The sequence below is a fragment of the Lepisma saccharinum genome, chromosome 22 (assembly GCF_977018435.1).
Source record: "Lepisma saccharinum chromosome 22, izLepSacc3.1, whole genome shotgun sequence".
NCBI classification, from domain to species: domain Eukaryota; kingdom Metazoa; phylum Arthropoda; class Insecta; order Zygentoma; family Lepismatidae; genus Lepisma; species Lepisma saccharinum.
The window spans coordinates 16,026,590-16,054,191 of NC_139250.1; the positions used below are offsets into that span (position 1 = coordinate 16,026,590).

The following is a 27,602-nucleotide window of genomic DNA, read 5'->3' on the forward strand; positions in this document are numbered from 1 at the left end:
AACACTGTTTCGTGTCAAATTTGGGATAAACTTCTCCCCGGACCCTGTGGCTGAGTGGTTAGCACATCGCACTGCGACGCCAAGGGTCCCGGGTTCGAATCCCGCTCGGTCATGGTTGTTTGTAAATGTCCATTCATCAATTTCATCACTCATCCCCATCTTCGCAAATTAGCCAAGAGGCACAAAACGCGAAGTAAAATAAAATATATCAAATAATAAAAAAAAAAAATTGGGCATTCATATCATGGTGGTAATCGCCAAAAGATTTTCCAGATTTGAACATTAACCGCCAGCATGTACAACAATTACACGTTGCCCTTTAGACACCGGTGCTTTGATGGCAGCCGCGGTTCCATCCACCCAAGCTTCTTTCTTTGTTGTCGAGCTGTGAAAATAAGTCCGTCAACGTAAACAATGGGTCGTCCTTGTCGACGAAAGATTTTTATGGCTTTGAGGTACGATGAACGTAAACTTCTTATTTCGTCCTTTTCTATAAGCAATTGTCTATTATTTTCCGCTTTTTCCCACTTAAACTCTAGGTCACGTATTATCTTGCGCACACACCAGACACTGCCTTGGAACTCTATTCTTTGTTTCAAAACCCTTCGGATACCTTCCCCGTCCGTAAGGTGAAATTCGTGCACAACATGCCTAACAACACACTTATCGAACTCGTCTATATGACTTGATTTTTCGGCGAGGTCATGTTCTATGGGGCGTATGAAAGTGTGTCTTCAACGTAGTGCATGCTTTACTTTCTATTAGTACAATTCTTCTCACACTGCTGAATGAAACACCACATGCGCGAGCCACCCTCCTTTGCAACTGTTTTTCGGACATACGAACTCCCACCTCGTCTTTCATAAATGCATTGACATTATATTCAATTTCTCGCCCTTGGCTGCAGATTAATTTCCGTCCACCGAATTTACTTGCTTTCTCTGAACTGCAAGCTTCCATGCTAGCAAGTACACTGCACACAAAACAAACACACACTTTAAATGAAGACAGGCAAGTCGATCGCGTTAATTCTCGGTGCTCACACAACATTAAGACGTTCGGCAACCCTGCCTGTGTGCACGATAGGGGAAGTTTGCGCATGCGCTTGCCGTGTTTCCAACCCAGCACATCGGTGGGAGAGTTTCTTGTCTCACCTCTTGTACTGTAACAGACGTTATCTGGGTAATTGCCATACCCACACTCTCCCATCTGATCGAAACAGTGTGAAGCGTGATTCATCGCTCAATAGGATCTTCCGCCATTGCTCCACCGTCCATTTTCTCCGCTCTTTACACCACCTTAGTCTCTGCTGTTTATTGTTTTTTGTTATCAGGGGTTTGTGTGCAGCGGATTGACCATGATAACAGAGCGCATGGGCCTCCTTCCAAAGTGTCTTGGTCGAAACAGTCAAATTGGTCGCACTTTGAAACTCTTCTGCAATCGAATGCATCGGACGGGTCCTGTCTTTCCGAATCTCCCTCTTCAGCACTCTCCTGTCCCGTCGTCCAATTTCGTGGGTCTTCCACTTCGTGGTGCATTGCTGTAGTGTCCCTTTTCCACCAAAGGTTAGTTGATTTAGGGACCTGTTGGGCATCAGTTATGCTATGTATACTCATGCCTCCAATTGAGCAGCCTACTATGATCCCTCTTTCAAACATGCTGAGCACTTTCCTGTCCGTCATTTTATCAGCAAATGATCTGAGAAGCCTCCTGCTGTCGTATATACCATCTGTACTCTCTTTTCCAAGAGGAGTTCGTTTCAGAGTTGAAACCGGGGTGTCCAATGACTTTCTTCCACATAGTGTATTAGGAAAGGTGGGAAATGTTAGGTTTTTCAGGACATAAATGTAAAAACTGCACAAAAATCATTTATATGAGACTGAGCAAGCCCTAGAACCATTTTATGCAGAGACAAGGCTGGAAAAACTCCAACCTTAGTTCACCCACCCCAGGAATCAAACATGGGTCTCATGCATGGCAGTCTGACACCCTACCAACAAGAACACCGCAGTTTTGGAACAACTTTTCTCCCCTTTTGGCCCATTATTTCTTTTGAAAAAAGAATGTCAAAGGCTGGCAAGATGGCAATATTAGGACTACCAAGAAGAATATATGCAACATCCCACTTTAAAAATCCTGGGCACACCACTGTCATTATAAGTAAGGTTATTAGTTCAAAATAGTATCAGCTCAGCCCTATTATAAGCTGAAACAAATGATCTGAAATTATACTGAACGCAACTCCAACTTCGAAAACAGCGAATCAGCGATCAGATGAATTTTCTTCGACTGAGATTGGGTATTTTCGAGTCGCAAGTTACCGAACATTGTTCGCAGGATGAAACACATGAATGTTAGGTCCACCAAATGTTGCCAAATGTACTGTACGGATGAAAAATTCTTCTCGGGCAACGGTATTGTCAGCCCCAGAAATCAGCGGGGGTTGATGGTACAACTGCACATGCTGTCCTGAACAATGAAGTTTCCAGAACGACCACCCACAGATCGGAATGCAGGCGGACACACAGTCATATAAAGACAACTGGAAAAAACGGAAGTACGCTTGGCAACGTTGCTTTGGGAGAGCAATGTGACCCCTTCAGGTTTACCTTAGCAACTGAGATTGCTGACACCCATCGGACCACATGCCCCCGAAAATGATTGGGGGACAGGACGTGCCAGAAATAGCCATCAAGGTCAACAGCCAGTTGGGAGTTGCGATCAGTATAGAAAGAATTACTTCACAGTTTTATCACTCAACACTGCAAGAAATATTAATATCATGATACTGTACCTGATCAACGTTTACATTCCGAGGCAAGAAGTATGCAATGTTATCGGTTATTTTCCGGCTGACTTCGAATATTTTATATCCTCCAACTGAGATCATGGAATCTACATCAAAAACATCACATGTATTATATTCAGGTCCTCCCCAGGGAGGACTCAAAAACACAACATCAGCCTTCAGAGACGGAGCGAGATGCAAAAAGTCACCGACGATGAACTCTATGCGATCCTCCACTCCATATATGGATGCATTATGCTTTGCCAGCTCAATTTTCTTTGGGTCAATGTCAATTGCTATCACTGAAAAGTACAAAAAAATAAAAGTTTAATAAATGCAACATGCAAAATTGATTGATTGGTTTGGATCATTTTACGTTGCTTTTCTGCCCCTTTTGGCTAACCACAAAGGTGAGGATGAGTAATGATGTGATGGAATTGATGAAGGGACACTCTCCAAGAACACCAATGCCCAGGCTGGGGTTCGAACCTGGGACCCCTGTGCAACATGCAGGAAATCACTACAGTATTTTATGAATGTTTTACCCTTACATTCTAATTACAAGGGCTCGGAAATTGACGACCTAACAATTCTCAAAAATCAGGGATGCCAAAAAACTCTTTTCATATACAGTGCCAGAGAGGCAAGTCAAAGGATTGATCATGGGACATATTACATGTTATTTACTCCGATGCCTTTACCCAAAGGAGGCATAAAAGCATCATAAAACAACATAATAATAATTCTATCACATGTAAAAGACCTGAGCTTTTGTCTTAACATTCAATTCAATATTCTATTCAAACTATTATAAAATACGTAGAAATTTCAGCAAAATATGCAGGTTCGACCAGTACTTGAACCCAGGTCTGGCATACTGTGCAGTTTCTCTATCAACTTAACTATTGGCCCAGCCCTGGTTTTGCACAATTTTTCGCTGTCGCTGTTTTACCGATGTAAAATTGTCTGTCTGTGCTGTTGCAATGGAATCTGTTGATGCCTTTGAAACAGCAATGATGTCGAAAGTGCCAATGTTTCTCCCAGCGTAGAGTTGTAAATTACCTTACGATTTTGCTACACCCAGGAGATTTACTGCATAAAATTCCAGTGAATTTAGGCTCAACCAGGTGTCTAAGTAGTAAACTTAGCCATAAAAAAACATACTGAGATCATATGTGTCCCGTGGATGGTTGTTGGGGCAGCCCTGTGTTACATATTAAAATGTAAACTACAGCTTTTTATAAACAACAAAAGGAATCACAGTGTTTGTGTAAATATTGAATAGTTTTCCACAACTGGGTATGGTGGTTTATTTTTCTGAAATTCATGGTAAGAAACAAATACGTCCGTGCATGACTTTTATTTGCAGCTACCTCTAACCAATATTATCTGCAACCAGGAACCGAGGAGAGATCTGCCCTCTTGCTCTGACCCTCTCCCCCTCCACCTTGCTTTTGATCTTAAGTAAATACAGCTACAAATGTGTAAAACAATCACGAAGAAGCAAGATGCTAATTTGTGGAACCGAAACAAATTTCATTTCATTCTACATAAACACAATTACTTTTGCTATACAGGGTGTAATGAAAATATGGGACAATACATCAGACATGAATTCCTCACGAGTAGAGAAGAAAACACGTTAATGTCAACATGGGTCCCGAAATGCTTAATTTCAGAGTACAGGGTGGATATAATTAAACTTCCTCTACTGAGACCCCTCTGGAGCTTACCCATTTGAAGCATCAGATTGCAGTGAAAGTTGGTATAGAGGCTATGCAGACCATGGGGTAGCAAATTTTAAAAATCAAATTTTTTTTAGCACCACTTGCAAATGTAGCGCTGAAATAACAGCCATAAGTTGGACATGCAGAACTTTATTTTTAATTTGTGTTCAATACGAATGACCATTTGGAAGCATAAGACAGCATGGTCAATGATTCAGCAGCAGGATGTTGTTCACTGTGCATCATATGCAGCACCACGTTTCCACCTTCTATTTTCCCTGTCTTTTCATTACACACTGTATATATTGATTTATTTCTGAAAGTCAGATACTTCTTGAGTCCTTGTTTCAAACTAGTAGAAAAATACCAAAAACTTCATACATAATGTAAAGATGGATGAGATCTATCTATTAATATCTAAGAGAGCATTCAGACCACAGTGACAAGCTACACCGGCCACTCCTGTCTGTAAAAAAAATCACCGTGTATGCGGAAAGATGATGTGATACATGCTATTGAGAGAATGGCCCAGTCCAAGTGACATCAAAGCAACATGTGCAACTTGTCATGTCACTCCAGTACAAAAAGTTGCATTTATTTCCGAGGATTCGTTTCCAAGACAAATGTGTCACTTGTCGCCTTAGGCTGAAACTACATAAGAGCTTCATTAGTGTCATAAAACCCACTCAATACCTAGGTAAAATAAGAATGTAACATTTGATTCTATGTATTATCATATTTGTGTACTTACAATTACATACATATAATTTGAATTACCTCTTTCGCATGTAAATGCAAACTGAATCGAGTTTCCTCCTGCACCACAGAAAGCATCAACTATGAGATCACACCTACATCTTTCAGCTGTGTGCACCGCAATTTTTTCTGGTGTTACTGAGAACCATGATTCTGCAATGAAACTGCAATTTAGCCAAACAAGAATATTTTTTCATGTTCTATCAAAAAATTTATAACAGTAAATCATCAACTACGATAATTTCCTAGACCTACTGGCAATGTCCAGTTAAGAGTGTGTTGCTGCATGATGTACAGTCAAGGACACTTCTGGGTTGTAATCATCTTATTGATAGCCAATGCAATTCTTACAACCTGGATGTGTCCATGACTGTACAGCACATTCTCCATGCATTGAACATACCAAAACAAAAGTTCGTGAGATACCATTACTATTTAATACAAGAGAGAAAATTCTACGGCAAATCAATGGTGCTAACAAACAAATTTTAAAAGAAAATGAGAGTAAATAGTAATACAATTACATGTAAACATTGGAATATTTACAATCCTATTAGATTCTCATTCCAAAGAAGCAAACGCCATCCAGGGGTAGACAAATACAGGTCACCATGCCCCCTGAATTTTTCATTACCCTTTTCTTTAACCCCTTAAGTGTTGAATTTATTGAACAAGTCACTACTGGAAAATGTAGGTAGGTTTTTTCGTCAAACTCAGTATACGCCCTCCGCATTGTGCTGCTGTACTGCAGAAGGAGTATATAGTCACACAGACGTTTGGTGAGATAGTTCTAGCTGTATTTCTTTTCATCTTCTTTTTCATGCTTTTCTTCTTGCCACTATTTTTTGTTTCTACTACAGCTAGAACTATCTCACCAAACATCTGTGTGACTATATTCACCACAGTAAATCAAATATAGTTGAAACAAACATAAAGCGTATATATACGCCTTCCGTACTACAGCAGCACAATGCGGAGGGCGTACATGAACGCCAACCACACTTAAGGGGTTAAGTAACGAGTACTTATGTTCTTTCTTGTTTATGTGTTTCCTACATCACATGTATCATTAAATCACAATAATAAAAATGAGGTGATAACAATACTCAAAACAATAAAGTGCATACAGACACAATAAATCACTAGACATCTACGGAAGCCAATTGACAAACTTTTGCCTGGATATTCCCACTTTCCAACACGTGCTTGTTAGTGGGTGGCAACACCCAGCAGACTGTTATTCAGCCCCAAATCACAAAACACAAGAAACGAACACATCTTTGTGGGATGATCTGGATTGCAAGAGGGTAGAAAATTACCATGTGTGTGAATTGATTGATTCATTGATTGATTTAGTTTATTTTACTTCACGTTTTGTGCCTCTTGGCTAATTTGCGAAGATGGGGATGAGTGATGAAATGATTAAATTGATGAATGGACATTCATAAACAACCAAGCCCGAGTGGGATTCGAACCCGGGACCCTTGGCATTGCAGCGCGATGTGATAACCCCATGCGTGTGAAGAAATTTAAATTATTTCATACTGAGGTGTGACACATGTTAAACAGTAATGTAGTCATTATCATAAGGTGCTGAAAAGCAGAGGTATATAGAGTCCCTGGGTAGGTAGGTTAAAAAAAAAACTACCAGGAAATAACTTTTTTGTGTGTGTGTTTTGTTGTAGATTTGTTCGTATATATTTAACCCTTAAAGGACGAGCCGTCACCTATAGGTGACAGCCGGTATTTACGCCAAGGACGGACTGTCACCTGGTGACAAGATGCTTTTGCATGTAGTATCTGACTTTTTGGACATACTGTGACTGATTATGTTCGGATATACATGTTTTGAGTTCCGCATGAGTCATGAGGTATGTGATGAACAATGAGCAAGGTTTAATATCATTTTGGTTATATGGGAGGAGGGGGGGCAGCTTTCTGAAAATCACATTCTATATATTTTTCCCACCCCTTCTATTTTCTCATTTCTGGGATATGCATAGGCTCCTCTAGAAAGGGAATGAATGCACTAAAATAATCTTCCAGTTTCCCTTTTCACATGTCAGTGATAATGGACTGGCAGCCAAGTCACGCTGAGGTATTCTAAGTCTCTGAGAGGAGTCACGTTGCTGGGACAAAATATTTTACGATGCCTTTGTTCACTTCCAAACAGGCATCAGCATGTCAGAAAAGGGTTTGCAGTCTCTCCTCAGCCATGCTATGCTATTTTTGGCTTCAATGACGTGTTTATCACGCCCACGGGAATATGGGGGGAGGGGCTGGAAGGCTTTTTGAAGGGCGAATGAATTGTCTTTGCAGGGTTACAAGTGGTCGGGTGTACTTTTGCAGTGGCGAACTGTTTGTGTGCCCTTGTGTCTGATTTTTATATATATATCAGTGGCGGACTGTGTGCTCTTGTGTCTGCTTTTTATACAGATCAGTGGCGGACTGTTTGTGGGGTCTTGGGTCGGCTTTTTATATAGATCAGTGGTGGAGTGTTGTGCCAGTTTTCCATTTCTTTCCCCTCCAACACGAGAATAGGTGTGTAAGATGGCAAGAAGACTCGGTTTGTCACTAAGTGATTTTGATGAAGAGTTGCGTGCATTAGATACGGATTCGGAACCAGACGATGACAACAATCCCGACTTTATGGCGTTGAGTAACTACAACTCTGACGACGATACAGGGACGGCTTCAGACAGCGACAGTGACTCTGAATTGACATGGCGAAAACCAACTGGATGGGACTGACTCATTACTGCTTTACAGTATACAGGTACGATAATGCCAAACATATCGGGGAATCCGCAAATATAATTTTGCACATTTACGTCCTGGCGCTGCAGAATTGGGGGACCCGCGATTTTCAAATTTGGTAAAAAAAAATCCATTTTTCTTTCTTTCTTTATTCTTCTTCTTCTAACCGAAAATTTTGTTTTTATGCCATAGGCTTATAGCCCCATGTGTATTGAACAAAACGAGCTATAATTTGTAACTCCAGTGTTTATAGTTCCAGAGTTAAAAAAAATTATTGTACGTGCGCCGAATTTCAAATTTCCTGCTGAAAAAAACACAGGTGCTTCGCATTGGAAAATATTTTTTTTCTCTGAAAGTATCTTGAATATTTGCATGATTTTTTGTACGATAATGCTAAACATATCGGGGAATCTGCAGGTCCTGGCGCTGCCGAATGGGGGGCCCGCGATTTTCAAATTTGGTAAAAAAATATATATCAATTTTTCTTTTTCTTCTTCTAACCAATAAAGGAAAATTTGGTTTTTATGCCATAGGCTTATAGCCCCATGTGTACTGAATAAAACGAGCTATAATTTGTAACTCTAGCGTTCTTAGTTCCAGAGATATAAAAATTTATGTAAAAGCATGCGGAAATGTAAAAAATTCCAGCTGAACACGCCTTCGTCGTTCGTGCATTTTCCGGCAAAACTCGCTTCGTCGTCTAAGAGTTAAGCCAGGCCCATTCTACACCTTGTTACTTAACATTACATGGTCCTGGGTTCAGGATCCACCACGAGTAATACCATATTTCAGAAAATACTTACTGTCGATTTTACAATATAAATTAACTCTTAGCCCATTTGAATGGGGAGTGTGGGAGGGGTATAATTGGCTCACTGCCTGTAGTACTTTTGATTTTTCAGCTGAAAATTTTTATAAAAAGTTGGAAATAAAATACATTGTTTCTTAGGATGTTCCCAATATTTCTGCATTACTTTCTTTCTATAAAAACAAATGTTATGTAAATAGGAGGCAAAATTCACTTGGTGGAGCTATCAGACACCCACTTTGAATGTGTTATTCAAGACAGTCATGCCAGTGACAGTGTAAAATTAGTTGGTAATGATACTATTTTTTTTAAATTATTATTATTAATAAATAACTTCACCTATAGGAATGACCGAAGATGAAAAGACCCCTCTCCAATTTTCTTCATATTTGGCATACTCACTAATTGAGGCGTCCTAATCACGAATCTGAATTTAAAAGGTGTCGGAAACATCTAGAAATTGCAAAATAAGCGTAAATAAGGCATTAGTTTTCGAAATTAAAACAGTCTACTTTCGCGAAATTTTCTGTTTCACAAGCAAATATATATATTCCTGATACTACCACGACACGAAATATTAACTATGTTTGCCTAACCTAACCGAAACTAACCTAACCACACGTCAAGGGTTCGTGGGGCTAGCGTCAATGGTTCGCAATTATTTTGCAATTTCTAGAAGTTTCCGACAAATTTTAACTTCAGATTCGTAATTAGCAGGCCTCAATTAGTAAGTACGCCAAATATGAAGAAAATCGGATAGGGGTCCGGTCATCTTCAGTCATACCCACCTATATAAATAAAAAATATATATATTACTATTCATTACTAAACAAACTATGATAATTTATTACAAACTTAGAGCATCCCAAAAATGTTTACCTAATTCAGATGCAACCTCTATATCTGTCAGTCATATCATAATGCTTCTCTCCTCCCCTTATTCTCACAATAAGTTAACAAACTCGTATGGATGATAACCAAAATAAATTAAACATTGCCTCTAATTAAAGAGAAAATTTCAACATGTAATAGTAGAATTAACAAAATGATGTGAACTTGTGGGAGACTAAAAAATGGAAAATTACATGCATGATTTAAATTGCACAAAAGTTAATGCTCAGCACACTTCTAGTGCAAGGAGTTATTTACCCAGTGACAACCCGAGACAGGTTAGGAAGATTACCTGACTGGAAGTACCAGTAATTAGTTTGCAAGCCTCAGTGGATAATTTCCTGAATGGTAAAATATGTGTGTGACACTCATGCAATAATTGGCTTTCATTTTTTATTAATGATGGTAATTTTTGTGATTATTGTAAATAAATAGCTGCACATATGTAATAAATAAAGGAAGCAGTGATTCAATAAAAAAATGGTCTTTTGAATTTTACCGATAAAAAAGTGTGGGCAAGTAAGATTCTGCTATAGCAAGAGAAAGCTAGTGTTAACTAGATGCTAGCAACTCACCATCATCCAGTATAATTCCATCATCAAACTTGGAAAAGAGCTGATACCTCCTTATCCAGTACTTAACAAGATTAGGCTTGCAAGCTATATCAGGAGGAATGAAATCCGTGACAGAGGTTCGCTTCTGTTGCTTCTTCTTCTTCTTTCTAGATTTCTTCTGATCCACTGCATTTTCAGCTTCGCCCACTTTCGCATCGGACAAAACTTCCTCCGTCTCAGCACAATTTACACTTTCCGATGGCTTTGAAACTTTATCACCAGCATTATCGTCACTCTCTGTCAATTCCACCTCCCTGGCTTCTTCGCAACTTTCCACATCTGCACTCGCACTGTCCCTTATGCACAGCTTTCCCTCGTCATCGTACACCTGGAGTTTAGAAGAGCGTTCTTGTATGCTTCGTCTCTTAAACCGAACTGCTGGAGTGTTACCTTCGTCGTCTGAACTGGAAGCACTGGAATCTCTGAAGTGTTTGTGTTTCTTCTGGAACTTAACCAATCGATTCTGCTCTGCATTGCTTTCCATTGGCTCTTCTCCCTGTGCAGATAAAAGAAGTGTTAAATTTTCCATCTTACAAATTTTCTTTCTTACGAGGTGAGTATTAAAAATAAGGGCTGGTTGGTTATAAAATGTGACAACAATGGTTGGATCGTACTTGCACAGTATCTTGCAAGAAGACCATGGACATAGCAGGCATACGATCATGAGTTCACTGTTGTTTGCCTTTGTTTGATTGATTTTGTGTTTTAAGTAAGGCTAATCGGGACTGGACCTACAGTTTAAAGTGGGATCCGAACCACTATCTACCTCCACGGGGACCCCTTGTTTGCCTTTGTGTCAGTGTGTGAGTAATGATGGCCATGAGAATGAAGTACAGTCTGACATTAATGAATGAAGAAAAAGTACAGCAATTGTAGTACTGCAATGAAGGCTTTTCGCTAGAACGTTCAATAGTTCACACGGACAACACTAGATGGCATACAGAATTGATAGGTCTTTCGCTCAAGCGAAAAATGCTTGAATGAATGGAATACACTCGAACTCTTGAACCCTTGATTTATTTTACTTCGCCTTTTGTGCCACTTTTGGCTAATTTGCGAAGTTGGGGATGAGTGATGATATGATGAAATTGATGAATAAACACTCACAAACATTCATGTCCAGGCCAGGATTCGAACCCGGGACCCCTAGCGTCATAACATGATGTGTTAACCACTCTGCCACAGGGGCCGGCGAACTCTTGAACCCTATTAGTACACACATTTCTGTCATTTGTCTGTGGTAGTAGGGCCTCAAATACGGACCGTGAAGTAAAAGACGCAGTGAAATTGACAATTAAGTGAACACAGTCATCATCTCCATATTAAAATTCAGTTTTGTATATGTTACAATACATAGTGATATGTGAAAATGAAATAGATGATTATGGGTAGAAACTACCCAGGCTGACATTTTATGTTTCTACGATTATTGTCAAATTAAAAAGATGATCGACGAATGTTATAACTGCATTTTATTATTTCGCAGAATATGATTATCCTTTTCGGTAAGTGAACAATGATGTACACGTACTTGTTACGCTGCGATACGATATTTTTAATTGCTTTGCATGTGTATCCATTTTATGTTTCGGTCTGTAGATATTGAATACTATCAATGTACAGAGCATTCCCTGACATTCACTACGAGACTCAGCGGCAAGCGGCCCAGCATCAGCGCTTGTCTTTCCTGGTGAACAGGTCAGCGACAGTCGCTCGATAGTCTTTTTTCTCCTTTTGTTTTGCTCTCCCTGCCTTTGCTCTCTTTCCCCTTCTGTTGACGTTGCAGACTGACACCAGTATAATCCTCCCTCGGAAGTTGTGTCGTGTCCGTGTGTTGAAGATTGTGGCTTAATATGGCACCACAAAACTTTACATTACAACAAAGGATTTATCTTGTCGAGTGTTACTTTGGAAAGAGGTATTGTGGAGAAGTGCGACGACGTTTTGCAAACGAAATTTCCTGGTGTTCCTGTTCCACATAGGACCACTATATTAAACCTCGTAAGGTCAGTTCTGAATAAAAGTGGAACGAAAAATTGGGAAATACAGTATACAAAGACAATCCGCACACCATCCATGAGTTACAAGAGAGTATTGTACAAGAAATCAGGAGAATTACAGTAGACGAAGTTGCACGTGTAAATGCCAATTTCCTTCGGAGATGCCAGGAATGTTTTGCAGCAGAGGGACATCATTTTCAACACCTTCTGTAGTCAAGGTTAGTACACAATATGAAAACTGTAATTTTAATAGCAGACTCTAGCGACTGTCGCTGACCCGTTCACCGGGAAAGACAAGCGCTGATGCCGGGCAGCTTGCCGCCGAGTCTCGTAGCGAATGTCAGGGAATGCTCTGTATATTGTATTACATAATAATATATGGAATAAAAAAGTGTTCCCCTGTACATAGCACCACGCCATGAAGGTGTATAGGGGGTGATGTGATCAGCATCACGCCCCTGACCGCCTTTACCCCCCAGGTACCCATGTTATTCGACGCTGAGTGGGTGCCGGGGCAGCTTCCAACCTTAGAAAAGTTCCCGGATTTGAACCGGCCGGGGATCGAACCCGGGACCTTGAGCATGGTAGTCAGACGCGTTACCGACTGAGTATGATGTACAATTGGAATTGCATAGAGTGGCTTCCTTCCATGTATGGGTTTTAGGTAAACAGTGCCGCTTATTATGCTCTGAAATACAGGACGATGCCAATCATTCCACTACGAGTGTGGGAGACTTGAACGAGTTTGAGCGAGCAAAAGTTGTCCCATGAAGCACTCAGACGGATATGGTGTCTGTCCTGGAACTTTTGGAAATTTCAGAAAACATCGTTCTCAATTGTTACTGGCACAGCGACCAGAAAGAACTCCTGGACAGCAGAATTTTGTGAAGAAGGTACAAAGGATTGTCCACTCTAACAAAGTGCTTGGGAAAAAATGATGACCAGAAAAATCAAGTGGATATGGATGTTCACAGTAACCACTAATATATTTTTATCACATATCTTTCATTTCCATAACCAATTGGCCCTTACTTCTGAAATATACTTTTTTAAAAACAAAATTTGGAAGCTCTACAGCTAAGAAGGAAGTGTCAAGTATCAGAGTGTTCATTTATCACATTATTATTAAGCTAAATAGTAACAATTTACTACATCTCATAAAAATGATATAAAATGTATTCAACAGTCACATAGTAATAAACAAATCCTGGTAAGAGAAAGTGAAAAAAACAGGCATACACAAGTTAACGAACTTTGTAATTTAAAGAAATGCAGATCAGTAAAGTAATTAGTTATTACTAGGGCCCGGGACTTTATGTCCTATACAACTGTAAAATATGTATATAATTATGTCATATGAATTGGAAAATATGTGATGAAAACTTATAAATGTCAGAAAAATGCAGAAATATTCCCAGTAAAGCCAAAAATATGCACAACTGTACTCTCGAATTTCCCCCATACCCGATAGAGTAGAGTAGGGGCTGTAATGTACCGAATGTTATTTTCACTTTTGACTGATTTTTGTGAAAAGCGAAAAAGGCAAAGAAATGAGAACGAAACTTCCTTACTTCCCGTGCAACAATGAGAGAGAACATTTTCCTTCAATAATGTTTGCATGGCTATCAATTGTCGGCGGAATAAAAAAAAAGTGGGGTATTATTGTTCTGTACTAAGAAAAGACGGCACAGTTTTTCCTCTGCAATTTCCATATCCTGCCATCGACAATATGAACTATCCGTTGTGCTAAAGCTACGAAGAAAAAAATATGAAATAACCGATTATGTGCGAGAGAATTACGAAATTATACAGAAATATGTCTTATTACAACAAAATTGAAGAAATATGTTGTAAATATGTCAAAATATGATTTGTCAAGTTTGTCTATTTCCGCTGATTTTCATCAGATATGTAAAGATCTCACCCCAATATTAGATCCGAAGCCAAATGAAAAATATGTTATAACAAAGTCCCTGGCACTAGTCATTACTCACAGTATTCCATTCACATCCAGCCCCTACGATGTAAGAACTGTTCTTATAATAATAATAATAATAAATGTACAAGATTTCTACCTTTTCAGATGAATCACTCTTCTTAGGATATATTGCATTTCCATCATCATCAAAGTACATGTGTACTGGTCGCTGCATTTTCAGTTGCCTGTTTTGCCCCTTAATATTCTTCTTCCTGTAATAAACTGTTCCCCTCTTGATCTTGGATGCTGTCTTTTCTCTGTGTTTCTTGCCTCGAGAGTATGAGTATCCCATTAGAGAAAATGCATGCTTTACTTTATTCAGATCAGCTTCATCGGAATCACTCTCATGGCTGGAAGTTAAAAAAATACACATATTAGGGATGGGTGATAAAATCGATGCTCCAGTGATATTGGTCCATGTAAGCATATGATTAAAACTGCCTATGAAATACTTATATAAATAGTAATATAGTGCATACACTATATCAGATTTGGTGATGAAAGAGAATTTACAACCATGAAATTAGGCTGGTGGCACAAGTTTGTGCAGTTGGCACATCGGAGCACAACTCCGTGTGTTCGGAGGTTTAAGAATGAAAGATCTCATTGTAGAGTTGGTCTTTGTAATCCATGTGATACAAACTGACAATATTTGCTCGAAAGGTCAGGGATGACATAAAAGTGCCCAGAAGAGAGGTCGAACAAGGCAACGTAGCCCGGATGACAATTACACAAAGTGCAGGAACCAGCACCCTTTGTCCCGCTCTCGCTTTGATTTTCCCCATATGTGTCACCAGCAATTCTGCTCAGCCGCCTTTTTCATGGCCCAATGTTAGGGACTGATTACATGTCAGGGTAAACATTGTTCTCATGATTTATGTGTAAACTAATGAAAAATCATTAAACTAAAATTATAAATGTTAAATAACAAATCATTATGATAATTTAACCTTTTCAAATATCACACTATTTATCAGTCTAGTGATAGGTTCAGAGATAGTAACTGACGAATTTAATTACAAACTAATGATACATTGGAATTCTAAAAGAAAAACTGGGATTTCCCACAGCCAGCCTTCACATACTTCTTTTTTTATTCAACACAAAAATTATGTATTCATGAACATTCATATATGATTTCATTGTTGTAAAAACATATCAGGTAAAAATATAATTACCATTAGGCTTTGAGAAAAAAAGAAACAATTAATGAACTTTTTAATTTCTGAATAATATTCTACATTCTAGCACAAGCTGTGACATGTTGATTCTCCGAAAGGAGTCAAAAGCTTGGGACCACCATTTTTTGTGTTTGTATTGTTTCTGAACAAAATAATAATGTTTTCAATAGCAGCCTTCATCAAGTGTTTATTTTTCACCAGGAAATCACAAAGTATTCCCCAAAATGTCATAACAAAAACAAAAGCTACAGATTTTACTGAACATTTGCCACAACTGTAAGGTTCCATTCCCTCTCCAACGTTGCTCAAAGTGAAAATTCCTAGCTGCGGGAATGCTTGTATGGATCAACATGGAGACATGGCAGTGCATGGAGGGATGTCTTTCCAAATTATCCTACCTGTTGGGACGCTTTATGAAAATATTCCTATCTGAGGAGACTGCATCCCCCTCACGTTTCCCCCACTTCGAGCATGTCTCCACGAAAAATGAAGGAATTGTGAAATGTCTAACGTACATTTTCGAGGACAACTACATCCCTTGAAAACAGTGGGAGTGCCCAGGATTTTTGGAAGGGAAGAGTTACACATACAGTTAAACCTGAATTATACGTATGTCAAAGGTGAAGAGAAAATAATATGTATAACAGAATTACTTACAAACCAGATTTAGATACCATGTCATATCATTATTAAAGTACTGTAATTGTATCTATTTTGAGGAACAAGATGTACATAAGCAGGTTATTTGTCATAAAGTGGTAAATTAACGAATCTAAAAGTTTGATTCTTAAATACATTACATTTGCAGCTTTATTAGTGAACACTTTAGTACTGAAATACTATAGTTTTAGTCTTACTACCGAATTTTAAAAAAATCATCTAAAATAGCATTCATTGTACTAATGACAGTGTAAAGTGTGGTATAAGCGATACTTTCTGGTCAAGCGTGTAACTTTTCCTCTTTCTGTTGTCTATGACCAACCAGTAGCAGCTGACAACTGTCACTTCTGTGACATTGTTGTAGCTTTGTTACACACAAATCAACTGTAATTTATGAAAATTAGTATGTATAACACCGAATTACATATAAATGAATTACGTACACATAAGGTTTAATTAAGAAGTTTTTAAATTATATTTTTCTGAGACCTACAGTAATTTATGTACAAAACAGAATTCCACAGAACTGAGTTACATAAAAAGCAGTCTCAACTGTACCTTTTTTAAGTAGTCAGCCCTCATTTTGCATCTTTTCCTGATTTTGACGCTTTTCTTTTAGAAATCCTGGGCAAAAGAGGGATGGTTATGAGCCCCACCAACCCCCCTTGGGCACACCACTCCTTGCAAACCAACACTGCAAGCAACAATGTAGATGGAACATGGCGGATGAAGCAGCAAACAGGAATAAGTAAATAAAGCAAGAATGTTAGTTTAAAATAAACAAAATGCAGAACATACCTTCTTTTCAAATTCACCGACTTCTCTCCACATTGTTCAGTTTCATCTTCAGAACACTGTTCACCTGCATTACCGGAGTCCCTTGGGACACTATCTTCATTTGACACTTCGTTCACATCAACCGAGTTACACTCAGATTTCAAAGTTGATTCCTCATTCTCTTTTGAAGTACTTACAGCAAGCTTTATATCACTAGCACCACCACTTTCACATTTTTCACGAACAGTTTCAGATTCTTCCGAAAGAACACCATCATTGTCATTGGAATCGGACATGTTCAAACTTGAGAGCAAAAACCCAACCGAGTCCAAAAGTTTTCTGAAAAGAAGAGAAAAATCAGCAAACCTAACTGGCTGAAGTTATAAAATATCTCTAAAGTCTAGAGACATTGATTTTTTTGTTACTCGTCTCGAATTTTTTAAGATATCATGGTGAATTGCCATACACCCATGTCCATAAAAGAATCATGGCACATCAGAAACATACAACTATTTAATGTGCAACAATTCAGTGTACTTATGTGTGATACAACTGAAAATGACAAGAAAACAACAACTGTGGTAAAGATGAACCCCATGAAGGCATATGGAGTGATATGGAGGTATCCACATATTCTTGATCTCTGCCATAGTTGATATGACGTGATCAGCATCACGCCTGGCCACATCTAGCCCCCAGGCACCCATTTAAGACACACTTAAAGTTTCAGCCAAGAAGCCATTTTTTAAAAATTTTATCTCTGGGTGGGCCTCAGAGCCATGCACAAACAGAAAAATGACTGGAAAAGTTCCTGATTCAGATCACCTGCCCTGGTATTTGAACCAGGGTCTTGTGCATGATAGCCAGATGTTCTACCACCTGAGCAATGGCAGCTCGTTACCAACAATCGTGGTGAAAAACAATTGTCAAAATGGTAAAAAGCAAATTTGAATGCTCCACAGGAATGTTAATAGGAAATTTTATGTCTGACAGCAAATGTAGAACAATGTGCCAATTGTGGCATACTGCAGATAAGAATACTTAGCCGTTCCCAAGGAATAGCGTCTCACTCCTGCAACAATGCTGTATGCAGCTCTTGAATGGAACGACGAGGGAAGATTCCATCCTGTTTCATCCAAGCATATATCATGCACATTCTATTGGGTTGAGATCGGAGGACCACACATGCCAGTCTATTTGCTGGATATCCTCGGATTACAGGGACACATTGGCAAGGTCTGCTTTATGCAGACATGCCGAAGTGCTTTTAATCAAAGAAACATACTGTTTTTTAAGTGTCTTCAATCTTGCACCTCAAAACACTACTACTCAACTAGCACTTACAAAGTAGCAGTTAGAATAATTGTTTTATATTTATTTTTAAAGATCAAACCATAAAAAATATTTCATGCATATTTTCCACATTATGGGAAAAGGCAACTTAATAAAACAGAGATGAATTATAAATTACACGTGTATTTACAATAGAATTATTGTGAGACAAAAATTATAAAATAATATATAATTATATAAAGTATAATTAAAATTCACAAAACAATAAAATGCCAAGTTTTAACTTAATATAAATTAATATAATGCAATTCTAACAAAGTGAAGCTAACAAAAATAATATACACCAACAGTAACAGGATGCTTCTATGAACAAATAAAAATGAACGAAAATGGGAAACAATTTAAAACAATTGCTTTTAATACAAAGTAAATTAATTTATATATGCTGGCAATCTTTTGTTTTGCTGTGGAACACCACCAGGTGTTCTGTTGCTGCCTGCTTGTCTATATGTTGTCTGTAGATCCTTGATACCAGCTGGTACCAAGTAGCAGCAGAGGACAGTTGCAGACAAGCAGGTGGTAACAGAGAACCTAGTGGTGTGTCACGAAACTACCTACAACAAAAGTTTGTCTAGCAATAGTACAGCGAGCTCCGAATAGGTGTGGCACTGCCTTTTTAAGTCCACTTTATGCACAGATAGGCTAATCGAGACTGGACCTAGAGTCGAAAATTAGACCTGAACAACTGTGCCTCCACCAGGTATTGAACTCGGGGACCCTTGATTACAAGGAAATGACATTATCACTAAGCCAACTCATTACTCAACAGTCTTGTTCATAAGAACATGTACAATGATTTCATTCTCATATCTTCCAGTTCATGATTTCAAACCTCACAGGATAATTTTGTGTGTTACAGTGACGGAAGATGTCCATCTTAATCCAAAGCACCATATATTCGGGTGAGATATAAAGGTCAAATCACAGGGAAATAGATTTCCAGTAGGAATGCTCTAGTTGACGCTGGACAAGCTACCTGGCTGGAAATGATGCCTGCAAGCTGGCTGCTGGACTGGTTTTGACGACTAGAACGTGTTCTAATTGCTACTGGTTTTCTCTGCTAGATTCTGTGTAACAGCCAATCAGAACTAAAGTTTGGTTATGTGAAGATAATCTGAGTTTGTCAAGGGAAAGTCTTTTGATTGTGGTTTACTTGTATTGCTTGTTTTTGTTTGCTGCCGAATCAAAGAAGAGTATACATGATGTGCATTCGTGTTCACTAACCTTTAGACTCCAGAGCTCTTGCACGCATGTATTCTTGATCACGCTGGCGCATTTTCAAGAGCACGCTCAAACTTGCCGCGAAGTACAAAAAAAATCGTAACTCAAGAACTAATTGTGAAATTGCTTTTGTTTTCTTTCTAAAAGAGAGGGCTTCTAGCGGAGGTAAAATGTATACATTGTGCATCCCAATAATTAGTGTAAAACAAAGAAGAAGAAGGAAGATAAATTTTCCTCAAAATTTTGTAATACGGCACTGTACTTCCTCAACAGATTGAAGCGAATGAAAAAAATGATGTATGTAGTGGTGGTACATTCATACAACCTTGTCAAGTTTCGTTGAAATCAGACTGATACTTCTTGAGTAAAATAATAATCTTATATATATTATAATCGGCAGTAATGCCAGCTTCGTGACAATGTCTGGAATTTTGCTTCTAGAATTGGCCCTAGGGATGCTGGATGGACCAAATTTGGAGGAAAGCACGACAAAAGACCACTCTATAAGCTTATATAATGCACGTGCTGCAACTTTGAAAAAAAATTGCGGGCTTCGGAAATTTTGTGTAATTATGAAAAATTTCAAATTTTGGCACTTAGCCCCTGCTTCCCCTCTTGGCCTTAATTTTCGGATGCTACTTAAAATGTTGCCTTTTACTCATTCATACATTTAGAATTTAAATTGTTCAAAAAGATGCAATAGTTCAGCAGTTATAGGCTTTTATCTTCAATTTGTCCCTTAGTAACACACAAGGGAAACAAAGGGCTTTATCAAATGGCGCTTGTTAATAATAGTAACAATGGATGAATTGTTTTGTAAATACAGAATATAATACCCTTATACGTAAACTAATGAACAAAAAGATAGAACTGAAATACAGTATAGTTTTCAAGAAATGACACCTTAATTGCTGCCATGTGCTAACATGTGGTCGGGGCAAATTTCGACAATCGGGGCTTTGACCCCGCATACCCCCCTGAATCCTGAATTTTCGGACATAGCTTAAAATGTTGCTTTTTACTCATTCTTGGTTGTAGAATTTATTTTTTTCAAAAACATGCAGTAGTTTACTAGTTATAGACACTTTTTGAAATCCATCCCATAGAAATATGGTGGTAACAAAGGGAAACAGAGGACTTTTCAAAACTTCACCTGTTAATAGTGGTAACAATGGATGTATTGCTTTGTAATTCGAGTATGTCATACCTTCGTATGTACACTGAAGATAAAAAAAGACAGAACTGAAATATCGTGGGTAGTTTTTGAGAAATTGCATGCTAAATGCTGCCGCGAGCTGCTGGTCGAAATATCGAACATTCGGCGTTAAGCGGTTCACATGCAGCGGTTAGGCGGCTAAAGGTTAAATATTTAGGAATTTATCCAAAGCGATGAGATTTGTACACTACAAATGTGATTAGTCGATAATGAAAATCCTTATCATCACGAGTCTATTATATGTTTAACATATTTAGTTGAACAAAATATCTTATTGTGAATGAATCCTGTGAATCTCATGTATGAATGTACATACCAGAGTTCATTAAAAAACTTGTTAAATACACATTGATTACCATATTCTAGCTATTCTCTAAAAATGTTCTTCAAATCTTTAGTCCATCTTTTTAATTTGTCTGCTCTGCACAATATCTTGTGGAAACAAAAGTGTACCAACAAGTACGGTAACAAGTATCGCGTGAGGCAAAAACTAGCAAATGAGCCAGTACCACGCACCTAGTCCACGTCCAACAGGAAAATGCAGCATGAGATCTAGCCTCGTAAGATTCAGACTGAATACACTTAATATAAGGGTTGCCCAAATGAAACTAAGACTTTTGTCATAGTATAACTACGCAGAGCTTTGTGTGACGGTGCAGTGTGTTGTTTACATGTACAGAGTCATATGCCACCACTTCGACCCACCCACAAAATGCCCAAGTATGAAATGGAGGCATCCCAACTCACCACGCCCAAAAAAGGCTCATTCCTCCATCAGAGCCATTCGACACGAAAGGCCCGTTGCTTTTGGATTGGCTGGACTGTCAACACAACCACATACTTCACTACCCTAAACAAACTGAAATCGGCCCTCAAGAGTAAGTGACCTGGCATGATGTCAAATGGTGTTCTTCTGTTGCACGACAACGCACCACGGCGTTTCCGCTGGGAAGTCCTCGACTATCCTCCCTTCAGCCCCGATCTCGCACCCTGCAACTACTACATCTTCGGGACACTAAAAAACATCTGAAGGGGCACCGGTTCATCAACGATGCTGAGGTCCGTGACACCGTTGAAGATTGGTTCCGTAGTCAACCACGGACGTTCTTCGCTCAGTGTATCCATACTCTTGTGACGTGCTGAGACAATTGCTTCAACAGACAAGGTGACTATGTGTAGATCACTTTCATTTGGGTAACCCTTATACAGAAAGTTGTTCACTTTATATCAGACCATTTTCGTTTCGGTGCTGCCACCTGGCGTATCATGCTGGAACTATGGATCTGCTGGCGGGAGCAGTGTTGTGTCTGACCTTGTAGGTGAATGAGTGTTGGTAGTGAATGTTATCAAATGGCACCGAAAATCAACCGGTATTGGGATGGTTACGTAATGGCCCTTTTCCATGGTAAGTTTTCATACGTACGCATAGTGAAACAGTGTCGGGAGAATGGGTTAACACTCGGGGTGACTACTGCGAAAGCTATTGTGGTCCGTTACACACAACAGGCTCTCCTTGCGAAACATTCACCCACGAAAACCACCAGGAGAAGGGCTGCAAGCAAAGTGTCACTGCTGGAGGTCACATTCGGGTGATCAGATACCATGACATTGATGGCAAGGGGCGCAGCAACTTTGTTCGTCAGTGCAGGGAAAGTTTCCCTCGTGGCTTTATGGTTGTGACGGGATTCGGATATGAGGGTAAGTTGATGATATGCAAGATGGACAAAAACGTGAAGGTGAATGCCAGATACTTCCAAGACTCCATTCTGACACCTATCTATCGGAGAGACATCCCACAATTGTATGGAATAGACGCAAACCAGGTGATGATCCATATGGACAAGGCCTCGAGTCATACCGCCAGAACATCACTACGCTATTATCAGGAAATGGCAGAGGAATTAGAATTCGTGTCATTCTGTTTGAAGAAATTACTGTGAAAAGCCCAGATGCCAGTCCAATGGATTTTTGCGCATTTGGACTGTTGAAACGTCTTCAACATCGCCGCCCGTGCGCCCTGAATGGTCTATGGAAAGCTTACAGGGAGGAGTGGGATAGAATTCCCATGCCTGTCTTGCGCCAGAGCTTGCTGGAATGGGAACTGCGATGCCGGGTGATAGTCTACAATGCTGGGGGTCCAATAGAACATGATCGATGGTGGCAGCGAGTACCCATCAAAAATGGTTGGATATAAAGCGAACAACTCTGTATATAAAGCACAAGTAGTATTATTAATAGATTTTTTAATATTAACAACATAATCTGTGCATACTTTAGAACAATTAAAATACAAACCTCCTGGAAGATACTTTCTTCTTTGGTACCCTTGCTTTAACAGTGTTACTCCGGTGCAAAATACTTCCACTAATACTGTCAGGATCATCATCATTAGCACTACATTTGCACTCTGATGATTCAACGTGAATTGTACTAGCAACAGATTCTTCAGTATCTAAACTGTCCGACACAAACACATCTTGTACTTCCCTCAAGGTTACCTCCTCGCTGTCTTCGCTCTGCTGAGACGAGTGTTTTCTGCTCCTATCCTCACCCTCTAGAGTTTCAAAGGAATCTTCACACTCCCTCAAACTATCACAAATACCAAAAGAAGACATGAATTCGTTGTAATGAATATAATATTGTTCCTCGAAGTGCTTCTTCCACAAGTCTTGCCAATACACATCGGCATCGGTGCAATCGTTTTCGGAACTCGTGCTCAGTTCCGAAAACTGCGAACTTTTCATGGAATCGTCATCACAGTCCAACGATGACATGGTGATCTGAGTCACTGTAGTCATGGAATCAGTGTTCGATTCCAAACCCGAACATCTACTTGAACGATCACTGTCCGTCACCGATTCGGAAACACCATTCTCACCCGAATTCTTATTATTACCTTGATTTGCACTGTCCGAAGAGCTAACATTCTCTTCAATCACGCTAAGAGATTCATTCTGGCCACAGATCTCTGCACTTGCCCTGCCACTTAAATAAGATGGGTTGATATAATCTCCATATTTGCTAATCCAACTTTCCCAAATCAGCCTCTCGCCGTTTATGGCCCAATATTTCTCCCAACAATGAAATACTTCCATGTTATCGCCCATTCCGGCTTGAGATGCATGCAGCAGTTCACCACCTTCCGACAGATCGGCTCCACTATCGCTCCCATGGATTGTCATTGGTCGGTCTTCCTCAGTATGCTCATCCGTAGAATAATTATTGTCAGTATGAGAGGCACTCCAATAACAGCTTACATTTTCATCCTAAAAATAAATAAATAAATAAATAAAAAACAATTACTTGCATGTTTATCGTAGATTCAAATTCGTAAATGCAGGTGAACTCTCGACACATTTTTAATGTAAAATATGTAGTTGGTTAATGTACCTTATATGTTAATAAAATTCACATTTCATTTAGGTCTGATCCTAATCTGTGGCAAAAAGAAATTGTTCACCTGAAGACAAGAGCAGATGTGATCTCTTGTATTTCACACCAATGCGACAATTGACATATGTTGCATGAGGAATTCACCAATCGAACGTGGGCTTGTGCAGCCTGTCATGCTCTTATGGTGTGAAGTGTTGTTGATTGGCTCGTTCCCAAACGACATGTGTCACATGTCGCTCATAATTTCACTCTTGAATTTGCCTTAGAATAGGAATAAGTAACGAAAGCACTCGACAATTGAAAATGTTCAATTGAATTGAATTGTTGTTTTAAGTCCACTTTATGCACAAAAAGGCTAATCAGGACTGGACCTACAGTTTAAAGTGGGATCCGAACCACTGTGCAATGTGCCTCCATCAGGAATCGAACCCGGGACCCCTTGATTACAAGGCGACGACGACAGAAAATGTTCAACTAACACTACATACTAAAATGAACCATGTCACTAACATTCATAGACTTATTAGCCTACATTTACTACATAAAATTTTTAAACCCTAAAATTCATTAATTGAATACCAAGTACGTTCCAAAAGCTATGAATTCATTCTACTTGTCAACACTGTGATTCTCTCAATATTTTATAACTTTTTGGTAACCTGTAAAATACTCCTTTTTGGTAGGAGGTGTCTACACTTTTGGAATGTAAAAGGTATTACACTTTTCTGAATTGGGAATGTCATAGACCTTTTGATAACTTGATTTAAAAGTAAGTTTCAAGTATAAACAAGCCTGGAACTGTTAGAGTACAGAATTCTTAAGGGGAGGGTTACAAGTTTCAGTTCTATGGGCATTTGCTAAGATGCAATGCTCATTTTGTATTCTAAAAATTATTTGATTGTGGAAGGGTGTCTTCCAAATTGAATCCCAAAGGATGTGATCGAAATCCATTACATTAATAATTTGAAGGTATATTTTATACTAAACCATATTATACCATTAGCAGTTCCATTCAGTCGTTCTAGGTTAAAGGAACAGACTAAAACACTGGAATGCATAAGGGTTATCAGGCAAGTCGTCCATCGGTATTTTCAATTGTTCTCTTGCATTGTGTGTTTTTGAATAATTAATTTTATGGATGCAGTATAGGAGTTTGTTTTCTGCTTCGTGGCATTTTATTCTTTTTCTTGAAACTCACGTCATGGAAAATAAAGTGATTGAACATGTGGGGGACAATTTACCTGGTAATACTCATGCATCCCAGTGTACAAGGTGATTCAAAATTATTTACAGGGTTTTTGTAGTTTATAACTTACACACTGCAAACAAATTAAAAACTGTCCACAGAATAGTGGACATCAGGTGAAAGGCATAATGATTATAAAGAAAAAAGATGATGAAAAAAATGGGTGCGTGAAGCAAGAAATATGAGAGTAAAAAGCAAAAAAAATGAGTAGAAATGACAAATTAGAACAATGACCAGTGATTTTACAACAAATTTTGATCATGGGTTTCATCCCTGACACCGGAAAAAAAATGTATTCACCTAAATATGAGAAAAGAGGGCTCTCTCGAAACATAATGTTACAATAAATAATAGTTAAATACACTAGAAAATAGACAGTGTCCAATTAACATTGCATGCATTGTAGCCAAGTTAAGTTTAAATTACATCACAAATGTTAGGGCTGAGCGTATACCACTTTCAGCGGATACTGATACTCTTACCGTTCCCCACTGATACAGACACTTGAAAATTGTAACTATTAAAAGTTGTTCAAGGTATTGATTACCCTAGAAAGCTAACACATCATCTGGCAGACTACGCATGTGGGCCGTGTTTTTGTTTCACCCCCTTCTACTAAAAATCTTCCGCTCCCCGTCGCATCTACCTTCATTTGGATCGGAGAGACAAGAGAAGTATCGGTGCCATTTTACAAGCGTTCCTTCAGTGGGTTTTTATCAGTTTTTAATTTGGCATCGTCTGGTGGACGAAACGTTAGTGTCTACGTACACCAAAACTTCCACAACAACTTCGTAAGATTTTGCTATCATCCTGAATGTGGAAATGCATAAAAAAAAAAATGCAGATGCTCAAAAACTACAGGGAAGGAAAATTTGTGCATTTTGCTCCTCAAGCAAGGAGGATGACCAAGATCTTCTGCTGCCGTTGCTCCAAATCCACGTGTGGTGAACACCAGTCAAAATGTTGTTTTGAGTGTACACAAGGCTTACAAAAATGTAATTTCGCATTCCTGCCATGCTATTCATGTACTTTGCAAATAAATACTAACTATTGTAGTAAATGAAATATTTTTTTGCAAAATTTAGGCTGCATTTTAATTCTGAAGAAATCAGTAGTAGCAGACGAATGGTTAGTTTTAACGTTTGACACAGGACAGCTTTTCAGTATTCTCTGATCATAAGCATGAATTTACCAGAGTCTCTTTAAAATATTACAAAAATTACATCAGAATATAAAAAATACCTGTTATGTAAGCACAAAAAACAGTTCTTTCACATAAAATTTGGTTCAAAATATATGGAAACTTCGAATTTTGCTTAACTTCCACGATATGTAGACTGTGAAAGTCTCTCATCACATTTTTGCGGTCCCCGTGAATGATCAAAAAGCTGGAAAAGTACCAGCCAGTATCAGTAAACCGATACCTTCTAATCGTATCGTACCTAAGGCGTGGAGAGTATAAAACCATATCGGTTCAGTCATGGAGAGTATAAAACCCATTTATGGTGCACGTAAATTCTTGTCACTCTTCTCAAGTGCGACCTCTCGCACATCATACTTTAGGCCAAGCTAGTAATGACTTTCGGACGATGATTGATGAATAGCTATGCCACCCAAGAGACGATTCAGGGTCTCCGGTTCGATCCCGATGCAACAATAAGATTGTGTTACGTAATACAGATTCTGCATTAGTATTGGTTGAATGATTGATTAGCTTTCTTGTGCCACTTTTGGCTAATTTGCGATGAGGATGAGTGATGATGAATGTACACTCAAAAACATCCGCCAGGCTGGGATTCGAACCTGGAACCCCTGGCAGCATCAGTATCGGCTCAGCCCTAATAAAAATATAACAACATTAACACAAATAATTAAATTGTCTGATCTGGCTTGTTGAACGCATCCAGACCAAACGTGGAAAAATAGAGTGGTAATTCAAAGAGTGTAATTCAATAAATCTTGACACTTAATTTTTACTCAATCCCTGCATATTCCAAATTTACTTAATGCAATAGTGATATACTTACATCATGCCTGCCCATTGCCTTTGTCGTTGACGTCTCCATGAGAGAGTGGTAATGCAAAGTGTCGCTGCTTTCTGCATTGCTCGAGATTTCCTGATATTGCTCTTCGTCGCCTTCTTCCTCCTCCCCCTCCCCTTCCCCCTCTCCCTCTCCATCCCCTACTTTCTCATTCATTCCCGCAGAGCCAAAATCAGAATTGCTACACGAAACAA

The 27,602-nt window shown here is 38.9% G+C and overlaps 1 protein-coding gene across 3 annotated transcripts in view; it reads right to left on the reverse strand.

The window, feature by feature from the left end:
* Positions 1–27,602, reverse strand: part of Tgs1 (Trimethylguanosine synthase 1) — a 49,448-nt gene that overhangs the window by 4,148 nt on the left and 17,698 nt on the right. For all 3 annotated transcript variants that reach the window (XM_083144159.1, XM_083144160.1, XM_083144161.1), the window contains exons 3-9: positions 27,394–27,589; positions 23,023–23,993; positions 16,959–17,276; positions 14,417–14,669; positions 10,303–10,837; positions 5,293–5,424; positions 2,795–3,090 (exon numbers count right to left, since the gene is read on the reverse strand). In XM_083144159.1, coding sequence (XP_083000285.1) covers positions 2,795–3,090; positions 5,293–5,424; positions 10,303–10,837; positions 14,417–14,669; positions 16,959–17,276; positions 23,023–23,993; positions 27,394–27,589 — 2,701 coding nt within the window. The remainder of the gene's footprint in view (positions 1–2,794; positions 3,091–5,292; positions 5,425–10,302; positions 10,838–14,416; positions 14,670–16,958; positions 17,277–23,022; positions 23,994–27,393; positions 27,590–27,602) is intronic.